This window comes from Mytilus galloprovincialis, chromosome 1 (assembly GCF_965363235.1).
Source record: "Mytilus galloprovincialis chromosome 1, xbMytGall1.hap1.1, whole genome shotgun sequence".
NCBI classification, from domain to species: domain Eukaryota; kingdom Metazoa; phylum Mollusca; class Bivalvia; order Mytilida; family Mytilidae; genus Mytilus; species Mytilus galloprovincialis.
In genome coordinates, this window is record NC_134838.1 from 14,510,523 (window position 1) to 14,527,201 (window position 16,679).

Consider the following 16,679-nt stretch of genomic DNA (forward strand, 5'->3'; position numbering starts at 1 on the left):
ATACACGGACATTCAAAAAGCCCGTGTATACTATTAATTTTGCAATTTCCTCATTTCGGAAAGTATTATTTATGAAAAGCCTTAACTTTCGAGGCCCAGGAAGACATGCAATTGGAGTCTGAAACAGATTCTGCAACTTTTGGCGCAGACGAGACAAAAACGATGCGTTCAACCAGCATATCCTCGCATGAATGTGTCCTTGACTTTTGATTCCAAGGTCAAATTTAAACAATCCATGTATGCAGGTCGTAACTTACTTATTCATCCATTAATACAGACCGTTTTTTGACAGCTAGTTTGTACATCAAATAAGACAAAGATTCAGTCCAGAACCTTAGGATTATTGAATTTGTTTGTTTTGGGCATTTTTTAATGTCCAACCTACACAAGGTGTGTTTATTTTTTGCTTTTCTTGTGCATTTTAGTGTTTGTTCCTAGCAGGGACTTTCTATACTAATAGTATAGAAAGTCCCTGTTCCTAGGCCACAAATATTTTATTCATTATTACCATTGGTCTCTTTAGTGCACTATAGGTTGTATACCAGGCCAGGTCTCCTATAGATTGTTAAATATCTTACATGATATAGATCTCATCCCTTAACCATTTATACTATTAATTGTCATGAGAGGACCTTCCACAGCACCACAGTGTATTGAAAGCCTTCAGATGTACAACCATTCACCCACATACATGTATATTATAAATACCATAAGCTTTTCAATACACTCTGGATGTCATACTCTAGCTTCCCTCTTTATGTTGTAAATGGTATAGTTTCAGAATCAAACCCCAAAACCGTTAAAGCCGTTCCACTGCTCTATTGTATTTATCACTTGGGATAAGACCCTGCCAAGATCAACCATTCCTGAACCAAATATATTCTTGATTGCCATGGCAAACTTTTAGTACAGTACAGGTTTTTTTACAAGGGTTCATATCTGCCCCCGAACCTAATATAAATTCTAAATTGAAAAGACCTTTCCAATGCAAAACAAATTTTGACCTTACTTTACCATTGCTAGTAAGTTCTAGAAATGAAGTGAGGCTTGTTTTAATTTTATCCTTACAGCCAGGTTTAACAAGTTAAATGTAAGCTTCTACTCATTGCCCTCTACATATGGGAAAGCCAATGTGATCAAACTCACTAACTCAGTCACATTTTAACCTGTACTGATTCAACATTTAAATTTTATTATCTTTCATGCCTAACCACTAAAGTTATATCAATGTCAAAAATACCAATAGATATTTAGTTTTTCACTTGTCTTTCCTTCTGAATGAAGTTTCATTCTAAAGATCCCCAAAATATTGATTAAAAAAAGTTGCATCAAAACAATTTGAGATTGAAGAAAACTGATGATTTATCTCCCCTTATTGTGTTCATTCAAAAAGAAAAATATTCAACGATACACAGAACAATACATTAATTCACAAACAAGCATAGTGCATCAGTGTTGTCGGTCATTAATTTTTGGATTAGTTTTTTGTTACATTGACCTTTTTTGAAAATAATGTAGAGAATGCAAAGAACTATGTCTTTTTGTACCCATTCTCAATTTGTTTTGATGCAACTTAAGTTGTGACAAAGCATATAGATTTTCTACACATTGAAAATGTAAAATATCATCCCTGGGGCTACTATCTGAACCTTTTGGTGAGTGAGCACAGCAAATAAGCTAAAAAGCTTTCACAAATAGGTGATGTTTTACGATATCTATACAAAGATTATCTGTTGATTTCTATTGCTGGTCTTTTCCTCCTCCATAAGACAGTTTTTCACTTGACAAAAGCCAGCTGTTAACATCGCTGATAACTTCTCTTAAGACATTGTGCAGAAGCTGATGATGCCTGCTCTCGTCTTAGAGCCATGAAACAAGAATTATGGAACAACAGAGCAAAGTGATATAGGTGTAAGGAAAGAAGATAAACATTGTTTCTTGACAGATGATTCAAGTTATCTATTTTTATTTCACTAGGGAATCGCAGTAATTCATTGTAACCAATGCAATAAATGTTTTTTTCAAGGTACTGAGATTGGCAGGTATGTGGAGCAATAACAAGAGAACAATAATGTAACAAAGTTGATAATAAAAGAAACTTTATTGACATATTATATATATTAGCTTTATTAAATTAGTAAACAAAGACCAAAAGTAACAAAAAAGGAATGTAAAGGCGGAATGCTAAGTTAACCTACATCTTTTATACATAACCTACATGTGTAACACACAACCTACATGTGTAATAAGACAAACAATGTGTATTACATGTGTAATAGAGATTCTAATTATATTGCACTGATTAACTGAGTATGAGTGATGAGAAAGCTTACAGTGATTGAAACTCTACCCTGGTAAATTATAGATGTTAATATTTTACAATACATGTAGTACAAATAGACCAATTCAGAATTATACATGTTACCGTAATATTGTGTCCAAGAAATTTGATTCAGGTGAGTCATGCAATATGATATGAATACAGAAATATTTTCCAATTTCTAGCTTGGTTGTAACAACATCATTAATTGTATTGTACATGATGTTTATGATGATGATGCACATTATGAAAGGACAAATTGCAATTTGGTCAGAACTTTATATGAACTGCAATAGGTGTAGAGCAACACTTACGAGGCCCCTCATGGGGGGGTCCTAGTAATCACATAATCACCATTTTTTTGCCAATATAATCACATAATCATTAAATATTTGCTTATCTTTAGTAATCAAATAATCATAAACTAAAAATACAGTCCTAGGTAATCAAATAATCATGAAATATTTGGCTTAATAATCAAATAATCATTAAAAAAACGGCCAAGTAATCACATAATCAAAAACCCCATGAGGGCCCTCACTTACAGTCATGTCACAATAACAAGTTCTAATACGACAGAACCTAACACAAAAATTATAAAATAAAATAAAGAAGAGATAAATATATTGCAAACACTTTTCATTTTACCCTAAAAAGAAGCCATTTATAGCCATGATATTGATCAAGTAGTTAAGAAGAATGAACATTTCAGAATGTCAAAGGACAAAGGTCAATTTGATTGTTCTTATCACATACAACAAGAATAATATTAACCAATTAACTTAATTGGCAGATCAAAACATTTTAATGTAGCTATTTGAAAATATTACCCAGTATACCTTAGATTCTGAAACGACGAATTAAACAAAATTATGACAGATCTTAATCTTCAATGACATATTTATAACAACATATATATAGGTAAGTTTTAAATCTATACAGATTGTCAGATCTAGAACAAAAAGATTTTGAGCATTTACAAAACTGATACAATATAGGCATAACAACTCAAATACAGAAAGACGGACACAAAATAAACAAACTTCTACATGATTATATACCTAAACAGAAGCTTAACTTATTAGTACAACATCAATTGTTTACAAAAAGAAAAACATAAAGTTCTTTTAATCATGTAAAATACAAAATTTGATTGCTTTAATAAAGTGAGGGAAAAAAAGAGAATATTACACACAACCATTACCCCAAAATTATACATAAACAAAAAAACAATAAACTATGTAAAAAGAAAACATTTTAAACTCACAACCTATTGGTGTTTTAACAATGTTAAAAAATATCCAACAAAATAATGACTAAAAGACCTGAAGAAATAAAACTAAACTGGTCAACTATGCATGTAAGCAAGCAGTGTTAAATAGAACTTTGTTAATAACTAAAATTATGAAACAAAAGTTTGGGGACAAAAATATTACCTTAAAGTGAAATTAAGCTCCTATTTACAAATACGCATTCTTTTGTTTTGGCTTTTCAAAGAAATTCTGACAAAAATATACTGAACATTTTAGTGGCATCAACAACAAGATCATTTTAAAGATTCTATATTACCCTAAAATATGGGCATGAATTTAAATGAAGAAACCATTAAAGACATTCGGTCACAAGTTGAAAAACAAGCATAATACTTAATGCCATTTCTAAATTTTTTAGTGTCCACAAACCCCCACTTTTCCTTAAAAAGAGGAAGAAGCTTCCTATCCTCTCTACCACAACAATAAGCGTTAACAGCACCATATATTGAATACATATCTACATGATAATACACATCTAATATTATCAAAGAATTATAAAACAGATGTTAAAATGGATTTCCTTTCCCTCTCATAGAGATATTTAAACATACAAACAATCAAAACAATAACTGCACAACATATGCATCACAACTCTTATAAAACATGATTGATAATGCAGGAAAAAACTAACATAACAAAGCACCTACGATTCTACTATCTCTGTCTTCAAGAAATAAGAAAAATATATTATCTAACTAATTTATAGGTAAATAATTATAATAAGATTAAAGTAAAAAAAAATTTAAAACTTTTATGTTTTATGTTAACACTTAAAAAAAAAAGTTCTGGCTATTTTACAAAAATGTCATTTTAATGGCACTGTGAGTTAATATTAGATATGGCTTGATTTCATCCTTTTTTAATTATAATTTGATGTCTGCAAGTTATGAAAGGTTATACAGAAGGACTTTTTTTTATATATATACTTGTTAAATATATTTCATAGAGGTATAAACAGATTTACAAAATTTTTAGTGGCAAATATTTTTCCATAAGTTAGTGCATGGCTCTATATAAAATACAACACAATATCTTGTAATGCCACAAAAATTGTTTTATCATAAAAGCAATCAATCTGTAAATTATACAAGTAAATAATTTGTAAATAAATTCAATCAAATGTGTATATGCCATTTACCTAGAAAATAATCACAATAAAGGTGTGTAATGATACTTTGTATCTGTTCAGAGAATAATGAAATGGGTCCTTTCTACAATAAACATTGGAATAAAAAAAAAATATTGGTCCCAGTGTCAAGCATAATGTCAATAAACAGCTGCGCCATGAGCGCATGATACGCCCGACGTCTTGTGTGGAAGTTTTATGCAATAATCATAAATAGTTTCTGAGAAAGTTTTAAGCAATTACCATTTATTGCTTTTGAGACACGGCAGGACATGTGAAACCCCCCACCCTGTTTTATTTTTTTTACAAATATCACTAAAATAAAATTTTGAATCAAACCAAAAAGTATACAGATCTTTAGATTAATATAACAAAGAAGTGTGTACAGTTTCAAGCAATAATCATAAATTGTTTTTGAGATACGGTGCGACATGTAAAAAAAAACCTCCCCTTTTTTACAAAATACTCAATAACTCAAAAATAAAATTTTGAATAATCACCAAAAAGTATACAGATCTTTAGATTAATATAAAAAAGTGTGTAAAGTTTTAAGCAATAATCATAAATCGTTTTTGAGATACGGCACAACATGTAAAAACCCCCTCCCCCTTTTTTACAAAATACTCAATAACTCAAAAATGAAATTTTGAATCATCACCAAAAAGTATACAGATCTTTAGATTAATAAAACAAAGAAGTGTGTAAAGTTTTAAGCAATAATCATAAATCGTTTTATAGATACGGCGCGACATGTAAAAAAACCCTCCCCCTTTTTTACAAAATACTCAATAACTCAAAAATGAAATTTTGAATCATCACCAAAAAGTATACAGATATTAAGATTAATATAACTAAGAAGTGTGTAAAGTTTTAAGCAATAATCAAGAATCGTTTTTGAGATACGGTGCGACATGTGAAAAAAAACACACCCCTGTTTTAGTTACAAAGTGCCGTAACTCAAAAAGTTTAAATCTTATTTTCACCAAAAAGTATACAGATCATTTGACCATCATAAAAAACAACTATATTAAGTTTCATGAAATTTAGATAAGTCGTTCTCAAGTTACGGTGCGACATGTTTACGCCGGACAGACAGACGGACGGACAGACGGACGGACGGACACCGGACATTTGTATACCATAATACGTCCCGTCAAAATTTTGACGGGCGTATAAAAATCAACCTATCTTAATTGCCTTATATATTAATATTTCAACACATTAGTTGAACTGTTCTATATCAATTAAATCAATTATATATATTTCCTTTCTCAATTTTATTCAATTCATAATAAAAAAAATTTGATAACCAACAATTAAACAAATACATGCACATGTGCAACATTTCATTTATCCATTTTGTATTAAAAACTCAAATTAAGAGAAACTTAACTTTACTTTAATAATATCAATCATTTAGAAAATCTGCAATTTTGCTGAAATATTTGATGAACTGAAAAATAAAAGATGGTTATATATTTTTCGCTCAAGGAAAGACCCTCTGTGACTTAATTATAAATGAATACATCAATGATCATTGAATATAATATTGAGACAAATTGTAACTTGACAATAAAAGCAACACCACATGTTAACTACTGGATTTCATTTTTGTTGAAATGGACAGATACTTAAGGCCTTCTTGGAATAAAATCATATCTGTCGTCTTTACGTCAGTGGTATCTTCTCAGAACGTCCGGTCTCAAATGGATTCTCATCGTCCTGCAATGATTATTAAATTGGTTTTATGAAAGACAGCATAAAGAACCTTATATTCCCATCACATGTTTTAACAGTATAATTTTCTTTTGCCAATTATAAGCAACAATTATTTTCTCTTGATATGCAAGGTTCTGGGCAAAGATGGTACATGAAACATTAATCTGAGAAAACTTTAATTTTATTTTGCCCACAGTATATATAACATCAGAATACATTTTTTTCAAAGCTATAATAAAGTTGTGACCTGCCAACTATGTTTAACTCTTAAAGTTCAGAAATAGAATCAAACAATCAGTTGAATATGCAAAATCTCAATCTTCAGTAAATTACAACTGAACAAAAGTATCAGATTCTTCAATTTACATCAAAACACCACAAATCAAGTCTTTTTCCTGATGCTAGAAATTGATATGCTTAAATGTCTTTTAATTTTTAGAAAAACATTAAAACAAAAACAAAACTGAACAAAATTTTTAACTACGATATCCAAATAAATTAATAAAAAAGTTGAAAACAAAAACTAAATAAATACAATATTGTTTGCCCAGGTAATGCAATGTTTATCTGCAGACAGTCTGGTAGTACTTACTGGATTATAAAGCTGATTTAATAAACAAAGAAGTATAACGAGGTTTTCAATATGACAGAAACAAAACAGAAAATCATTAAAAAATTCTCAATTTCTATGTAGACTTTGAAAAGTGTCTTGAAAAGCATGGGAATTATATAATCCTATTCTCATGCACATCTGTAACCTCACTTGACCTTCACCTCCTATACTTACTGATGAAAATAAGTCTAATGCACTCTAGAAAAGTTTTAAAAGCAAGTTGAACTGTGAGCTTCTGCTCACTAATGATACCATCACTGAATGAAATGATGACCTTACTCCTAAAGTTGGGGTATAATTATATATATTTTTAAAGGTATATGGAGATGTGGGATTTCTGTCAATGAGACAGCAACCTGAACGACATAATAACCAAAAGACATCAAGAGGTGGATTTACAGTCTTCAACAATAGTCCTTTGGCTCTACAATATGTTCAGCTTTGAATCACACTTTAACCCACTAAATTTACACAGAAATTAAATTGAATAAAAGAACTAAGAAGTTTAAGATGGCTTGAGCCAAGATTATTGTTAAAGACTAAAATTTTCAAAATTTTTAAAGAAAATTTTCAAATTGATTCATTTCTACCTGATAACTAAATTACATATTTATTAAAAACTTTATAGATACAAATCTTACCTTATCTGTTCTTTTGCCTCTTATTTTATTGAGTATTTTTGATCCTCTGCTTGTTTTAAATTGTACAGAATCAAATTGATCTTCTTCTCCGTCGGACAAACCACAAGAATCTACTCCTGGTAACTCTCCATCATAGTTTGGTTCATTCTGGTGGGTTAATTTCATATACTTATACTCTAGACTGTAAAGTAGATCAACATGGATAATCATTTTATATCAATTAATTTTTTTAAAGCTATGATTTTATTTATCAATATCATTATTTGTCCTTGTTTCATACTCTTATCTAAAATCTCCCAGCGTTTTCCCAAAAATGTCTGTTTATAAACTTCCTTTATCATCAATGGACCATGGCTGTGTCGGCAGAGTCAAATAAATTGGATGGAAATGACATCCGCAAATGCTAATACAATTGGATTCTAAATATCATTTACTAATAATAAGTTGTCCCCTACTAAACTGACTTTGCTGAGCCCTGACAAACACTTCTTTCTTGTTGAAGTTAAAATTGCTCATTTTAGACGGTACAATCAAAGCGACTTTACCTAAAACTTACCTGACATGTACAACTAACTGAGACACACTATGTCAAGGTACATTGCAGTATACTTACTGATTATTATTCTTTTATAAAGATGAAAAAACAATCACTTACTTTTTATTTCTCTGCCAACAGTATATGACGCATATCAGTAAAATAAGTCCAAGGGCAACAACTGGTGGTACAACTACTTTCACCTAAATAAAACAGCAAGAAATAAAAATCTGATGCCATTACAAAATAGTTTGTTCCCCAAGCCTGTAATACATCTGGTGAAAGCAATGTTTTTTTTTCTCCTCCTTTCATCCACAAAACAGGTTTACTGAGTACAGGTTTTATTTAAAAAAACTTTTGGTTTCCACAATAGATCATTTATGAGACATTCATCTATGAATGTGGAAGTTTATTACCAGAATGAACATTAAACAAGAATGTGTCCATAGTACAGGATGCCCCCTCCGCACTATCACTTTCAGTGGATCGCGAAAATTGGGTAAAATCTCTAATTTGGTATTAAAATAAGAAAACTTATATCATAGGGAACATGTGTACTAAGTGTCAAGTTGATTGGACTTCAACTTCATCAAAAACTACCTAGACCAAAAACTTTAACCTATAGCGGGACAGAAGGACGAACAGACAAACAAACGAACAGACGGAAAAACGGATGCACAGACCAGAAAACATAATGCCCATAAATGGGGCATAAAAACGAACATTGTTTCAGCTTTTATTGTTAATCAAATAATGAGAAATAACTTCAACCTGACTTTTAACCTAGTTTCTTAGATTTTCAAGCATAAATAAAATGTAATTTTTAATGAAGAGGCAGGTTCTGAAAAATAAGTTTTGGAGTGGTCTTCGATATATTTTTCTGATTTTTTCTTAATCAAATGCAAATGAATTTCAGTAAATGTTTGATTACAGATTAGTTCCAACATTTGGGATTTTCTATTTCTCAATTTGAATGAAAAATAAATACCAAGAGACTATTGAATCGTTCATTAAAAGAATACAGAATGCTTTTCATATTTCAGAATATTTCTTCCTGTCTTGTTTGAATGTCTTTATTGGATACAGTGAACATGTGAAATTCAACTTTTTATAAAAATTGTAATTAAACAGTAAATCATCTTTTCATAACTTAATTCATTAAACTTTGATTTAGTTATCAACAAATAACAAGAAAAGGACAATTATTTGTACTTACAATGAAAGGAAGTTTAATCGCACATTTCTGTGTTTCAATTGCTGGTGGTTCTCCTATACAGTGACTGAAGTGAAAAAATGTAAAAGGTCAAATAAGGAAGGTGTTATTCAATGTATATTCTACATATAGATGTAATGATGCTTATTATTTTTCAGAAGTAAGTTATTTCAGTTAATAAAAAAGAGAAACCTTTTAAACAATATCAGTTGCTGAAGGCAACTGCTAGTATCAATATTTTTAGAAGTTACTGGTATAATTATCAAGACTATTTCCAGTCTAAAAGGCTGTCAAAACCATAGCAGCTACCCCTGTAGTTTTTACTGAAGAAATATTTCTACTAATTTTGATTCCTACTCAATAGAAAATCATGTTAATAAAACTCAATACTATATGTATTGTATAGACTCTTGTCTTAGTATTTAAGAAGTTTGTATGTTGACCTTTAGGTGTCTTTTTTTCACTGTTACATTGCTGTCTAATTGATGTATACCCAACACCACCTTATATGTGTACAAGACTAATAATTTTCCAACATATAAACAGTTATAACACTGATATTTACTCTGGTGTAGTATAATAAATATAAACAGTTCTACCACTGATATTTACTCTGGTTTTGTATAATAAATTAAACAGTTATAACACTGATAGTTACTCTGGTTTATAGTGTAATGAATATAAACAATTGTAACACTGATATTTACTCTGGTTTAGTATAATGAATATAAACAGTTATAACACGGATATTTACTCTGGTTTAGTATAATGAATACTCTGTGATCCATCCACACATTCTGCTACAATTTTGACAAAATCTTCCTTAGCACACTTGGGACAAGCATAAACAGTTTTCCACAGGAGATGGAAGTTACAGCCATCACATGTTCCATACACACATTTTGGCGGGAAAACTATTTCTCCATCATCTTCCATCTTTTGATCACATTTCAGGGAGATTATTGTATTACGTCCCTCTGGACAGGCATCTGTGGAACTAAATAGAAAATCAAAATATTATTTTACATTCATAAATGTATTAACAATACAGTATGCATAGTATAAAACAAGAACAACTTCAATTTCTCAATTCAACTCTTGCTTGATTCTGCATTTGACATATTCAGTTGTAGAAATCTGGAGTCGATTTCACAAAAAAACTTACGACTAAGATTGGTCTCAAGTCATGAGCAAATCAGTATACTTACGATAAATCTTAGTCGTAAGTTTTTTTGTGAAATCGACTCCTGATTTTAAAGTTGTTAAGGAGGTAGATTTAGGTTAAGGGAAATAACTCTTAAAATCATCAGTGCGTTTGTGTCAGCCATTTTCATAAATATGTTCTAAGCTTCTTGGATACATAGAATATTTCCAATCTGTTTCAGGTAAATGCTTAAAATTCATTGACGAAACTTGACTTTTACAAACGCATAACTGATTTAAAGAGTTATCTCCCTGAATCAAGGTCTACCCCTTAAATTACGTTGAATGCAGAATAAAATTGATAATGGAAATGAGGAATATGTCAAAGAGCAGACAACAGCAGACCGATGGGTCTTCAAAGCAGCAAGAAAATCCTTACTTGACCTATTGAAGGTAAACAAATGTTTGGGTATGATTTGAATGCAGCCTTTCAGCAAAATGTGAGGGAATACAAAACTAATATATATACATTAGTAAGATGGTGGTGTAGTTTTTGAAGATTATCTCTTGTTAAATGTCTCACTTTTCCATGTAACAGTTATACAGCTTCTACACAATATAAAATAAATCCTTTCCTCACAAAAATAATCAGGTAGTATGAGATACTTACTCTTCAGATTTAGAATAGAAATGTATGTCTTTTTCTGATCCTAAAATAAAACAGGAAACAATTATTTTGATTGACATAACATATATGAAGGCAATTAGAATGTGTGTTATTAATTAATATTCCTACTTTAATTTTTCTTTCAGCTAAAACTTTCAGCCAAATATCGGATCACAATATTTCATTTGGCTTTATGGAAACTTATTTTCCCCATATCAAACAATGGTCATTGGCAATTAAAATTTTAAACATTCAGGAAATACAGTTTTAGTCAAGTTGATTTAGTAAACATTCAGCCATTAAATTCAACACAGAGTCATTTTAAATTCTAAATCTTTAAAAGATGGTATATAACAATCCAAAAGTTATTTCATCAAAAAAAAAAAATATTACAAGCCTACCACATGGAACAGATTTGTATAGACTCATTGGTTCTCATAATCAGCATTTATGAAATAAAATGAAACAGCCAGCAGCTTTTTCATAAAAAAAAGTAGAATACTATTACATGTCTTTTGATAAAGTTTCAGCTCAGTTCTTATATTTACCCTCAGTTGGATATCCTTCTTTTTTGTACATCTCTACCAGGCTTTTGTTTGTTACTATCTTGTCAATGTAGTCACCAAGACTGGAAAAAAATAAAAATCAATTAGACAAAGGCTTTTGTTGGTATCACTTTGAAGTTACTATTAATTCATAAATCCTTGTGATGTTCATATCATCGGTTAAAATGGTGACAGGTTTGACAAAAAATAAAAACTTTTTGTTTGGCAGTATTATTTGCTTGTTGCATTTTATATTGAATTTTGTACATTGTTCAAATATAATAATAATTGCAAAAAACAATTCCAGTGACTAAAGCAGGACTGAGGGGTGGGACTCATAGCCAACACTGACTTCCAAATTATAAAATGTATACAACCACAATTTTCTATCTTGCTTTGACAATGCCTGAAAAGTCCAGTATGCAGCAGGTTCATATTCATATCATAAATATATGTCCTTGTATAGAATGTAAGATTGGTCACTATACTTTTAACACCAATACATATACATGATATAGATTATAACTGGTATTTTTCATATCAGACCACCTATCAGCCCGAGAGCTGATGGGCTCGAGGGATGATTTTGACCATGGGCTGATAAGGGGTCTGATATGAAAAATGACATGTAACATATATACTTCAGCAGATGACATACAGACAAAAATTATTTCTAAAATTACAAAAAAACAAGAATGTGTCCCCAGTACACGGATCCGCACTATCATTTTCTATGTTCAGTGGACCGTGAAATCTCTAATTTGGCATTAAAATCAAAAAGATCATATCATAGGAAACATGTGTACTAAGTTTCAAGTTGATTGGACATCAACTTCATCAAAAACTTTAACCTGATGCGGGACAAACGGACGAACTGACAGAAGAACGGACAAACAAATGAACAGACGGACCCACAGACCAGAAAACATAATGCCCATAAATGGGGCATAAAAATGAATTTGTTGTAATATATTTTACAGATTCTTAATATGTTTTTTTTTATCCAACTTTGTTATGTTTAACACAAAAAAAAACCAAAACTACCATAGAGGTGTATTTTCTGGAATTTGCCATATGACGTCGAAATGTCAAGCGCCAATGTTACAGAAAAGCATGCAATAATAACTGAAAGCAGTTGATATAAAACAGAAGCAGTTGATATAAACCGGAAGCAGTTGATAACAAAAGTCATTTAACACGGCTGAAGCAATTCTTCAAATTTAATGAATAAATATATGTACAAATTAGTTTTATCATGGGGTACAATTATACCATTATTTTCTATAAGTATATGATTAATTCATTTGTCTTAGGCTGATCAACTGTACATACCTGGTAGGCTGAGTAGAGAGTGATTTGGAAGAATCAGTGGAAGGTATAATTGTAGATCTACAAACTACTCCTTTTACTACAGATGATTCTGAAAATTTACTCTGAAAGAAAAAAACAAATATTGTCTGTAAAATTAACATACATTGATGATTAAACAACATATAAACTATCATAATGTGACTTTCAAGTTTTATTTGACAATTGCATTGCATTTTACATATTAAGTGTCCTCCTGAATCTCAAATGACAGGAATATGGCCATTTCAGAACTTTTATCAGATTTTGCATACTGAAGTTTGTTAAACTAAAACTAAAAAAATATCTCTCTAATTATCTGAAATATAATTGAATTTCTACAAATAGATGCACATATATGTAAACAAAGCATGCTGAACCAATTAAAAATACTCTTCAAATTGTCTTTAAAATATCATCAAATTTTCAAAACTAGTAAAAGAACAGCATTCTGAAGTCCACTTTGTGGCACATAATATTTTAGCTATTAAAGATCAATAAATCAAAAAATAAATTGTTTGTGATCTTTAAAACTTGGTTATAAATATATTACAAGACTTGCAACAAAATAATATTTTTCATATAATTTCTATTTCAAAGAGGCAATTTCTACTGTAAAAATAGTTAGTTATGACTCTTCCAAGATCTTGCTGATATAAGTGGTTGCCAGTAACCAATCTTGCTATACTAGTAAAACAAAAGGAACCATTCTTACCTCTGATGTTGACTTTTCAGGTGATGAAACATTTTGTGTACATGTGACCATTTTGTCTCCTCCACATAAGCTGATGTTAAATCCATGGTAATATTTAGTTCCTGATCCAGTAAACAGATTACTTCCCTTTACAAATGTTATCCTAAAAAGTAAACAGATTACTTCCTTTTTACAAATGTTATCCTAAAATGTAAACAGTTTACTTCCTTTTTACAAATGTTATCCTAAACATCAAATGGATTACTTCTCTTTACAAATGTTATCCTAAAAGTAAATACATGTACAATACTTATTTTTTACAAATTTTTCCTACAAAGTTTAAATTACTTCCCTTTATAAATGTGATCCTAAAAAGTCCATAGAGAACTTCCCTTTACAAACTAGGGCCTTTGTGGCTCATAGTCTAAGTAGTTCATCTACAGTAACTAGCAGTCACAAGCCTGTCAACTCTGAGCTTGTGTGTTCCAACCTTTCTCTGGGCAGGTGCATTTGACTCCAATCTTAATTGACAAAGGTTGCCAGTTTTCCTGCAAAACTTCCAAAAGGTTGGGTGTTTTCTCAAGGAATTTGGGCTCCCTCCACCAATATGAATTATTGATATAGCCAATTGAAAAAAAATGGTGTTAAATATCAACAACCAATCAGTTCCTTTACAAATGTTATCCGAATAATTAAACTGATAAATTCCCTGTAACAGGAATAACCTGTCAAGAATAATAGAAAAATTACACTGAAACATCACGGTGTAATACAAATAACACCTATAATAACATACTTGTTTAACTTGGTGAAGTCATAAAGTTTGCCCTCCTTGTCAGTAAATGTACAATCAGTGACACACTTATCTCCTGCAGCTGAAGCCTTAAGACCCTGTCCGCATTCCACACAATTATCTTTTCCCCAGGCATTAGTTGGTCTGATGATTGTATTTGGAGGACAAGCCTGACAAGTTGTAGAGTTACTGTGTACATCAATGTAGTGACCAGCTGGACAGGGAACACACCTGGAAAATAGAAAATAAATGTGCTTACACATAAAAAACAGAAAATAAATGTGCTTACACATAAAAAATAGAAAAATAACAAAATTTTCTGTCATATGAGTCAAAATAGTAATACCAAGGTAAAAAACTAATTGAGAGAAGTAACAGAATATTCTTTAAATGGTTCCCTGTGAGCATTTATGAGTTAAATACAAAAATACATACCGTATATTCCCAATTTAAAGCGCATCGTTTTATAAGCCACACGGCCGTTTTTAGGGGGGAAGATTGTTTTTGTCCTTACATAAAACGCACCTGAATATTAAGCGCACCCTGAAGAAAACGTACATTTATTCTACTGACCTTATAGTGTCATGAATATTTCCTCCTTTTGCAACTCACACCGTAATTTGTTTCATTTCTATTTTCAGATTGGTGAGAAAGTTGAGAGTATTTTTGAATATATTTATTTGTGTCATATTAAAATAAAAAATCTTAATAAAATAATTAAACTTTTCTCATTGTTTTAATTATGCCAGTTTCGTTTGTTGTTTTTTGTCAACAATGGCCATGTGTTGACAGCTTGGGTGTCCATTGAACCTTGTTGTTTTGATTAAAATTAGTATGGTATTGATTGCTTCTTTATTGTTTGAATTGGCATTATGGATTTTAATTAATCTTAAAAATGTATGCATGAAAGGTCACCCAAGCCATAAAACTGCCATTGTTTACCTTGATTATGACCTACTTACCTGTACCCACGTGTGAAAACTGTTCACCGATAAGTCAGAAAAAAATTAATTAAATCAATCTTAAGAATTTTATTGTTGTCTATAAAATAAAAGTTGAAGTTCTGAAAGTAACAAACATTTTTCAATTTTAATTTGGATAAATACCACATACAAAACCATTTACTTTTTGCAAGTCATTGTCTATTTTTAAATGAAAGTGATATGAGCCATGAAAAGGGGAATTCAAAAAAGATGGCAATAAATAAATGTCTTAACAGATTAAATTATAAAAATTAGTATTCTTTTTTTTTTTATTTAAACATCCAATAATATTCCGTAAAGATATTTCATTTTGAAACACAATAAAACGACAAACAGTTACTCCTCAATATTATATCCTGTATGGTACCTCTTTTCAAACACGATTATCTCTCTTTGTTTATGAAACACTTTAAAGTGTCGATTTAAGCACATGCATCGTCATTAAAAGAAACTTGGAATATTGTCAAGACACACAATCACTTTCTTTATTATTTCATTAGAAAATTTTATATTAAAACACATTAAATCAACTAACAACTACGTATTTATGATAAATACACAATTAATATCCTGTATGGACACAGTTATCTTTCTTTGTTTATGAAATGAACACTAACACATGGTTATCAACTTCCTGTAAACCAACAATGATTGAATGAAATAAAAAACAAACGATAAAGTAAATATATTTATTTATTCATAACAAAATATGCCACATTAACAATTTATCAAGTCACTGCAAGCACTTGACAATCTGACTGTCTCCAGAAAACAAATCCAGATATTTTTTTTTCACGGTCGTCCTGAAAACAGAAAATAATACGTACATAACACGCACCCGAGTATAACACGCAGGGACAAAGACAGAGAAAAAAACCTGCGGCTTATTTAACGATTTTTACGGTACTGTGGATTCATTTTATTTTCATGGATTGAAGACCACCTGCATTTTCATGGATATTTGATTTGGTGGTTTTGTCAATTTGTGCACACAACACCATAAAAAAATTGTTATTCGTTGAACATT

The 16,679-nt window shown here is 30.4% G+C and overlaps 1 protein-coding gene across 2 annotated transcripts in view; it reads right to left on the bottom strand.

The window, feature by feature from the left end:
* Positions 1 to 2,082: 2,082 nt before the first annotated feature.
* Positions 2,083 to 16,679, bottom strand: part of LOC143066455 (endosome/lysosome-associated apoptosis and autophagy regulator family member 2-like) — a 37,952-nt gene continuing 23,355 nt past the window's right edge. For both annotated transcript variants that reach the window (XM_076239378.1, XM_076239382.1), the window contains 10 exons: positions 14,673 to 14,900; positions 13,898 to 14,039; positions 13,168 to 13,268; positions 11,839 to 11,918; positions 11,294 to 11,333; positions 10,235 to 10,477; positions 9,484 to 9,547; positions 8,388 to 8,470; positions 7,733 to 7,913; positions 2,083 to 6,481 (listed from right to left, as the gene is read on the bottom strand). In XM_076239378.1, the coding sequence (XP_076095493.1) occupies positions 6,428 to 6,481; positions 7,733 to 7,913; positions 8,388 to 8,470; positions 9,484 to 9,547; positions 10,235 to 10,477; positions 11,294 to 11,333; positions 11,839 to 11,918; positions 13,168 to 13,268; positions 13,898 to 14,039; positions 14,673 to 14,900 (1,216 nt within the window). In that variant the 3' untranslated portion in view covers positions 2,083 to 6,427. The remainder of the gene's footprint in view (positions 6,482 to 7,732; positions 7,914 to 8,387; positions 8,471 to 9,483; positions 9,548 to 10,234; positions 10,478 to 11,293; positions 11,334 to 11,838; positions 11,919 to 13,167; positions 13,269 to 13,897; positions 14,040 to 14,672; positions 14,901 to 16,679) is intronic.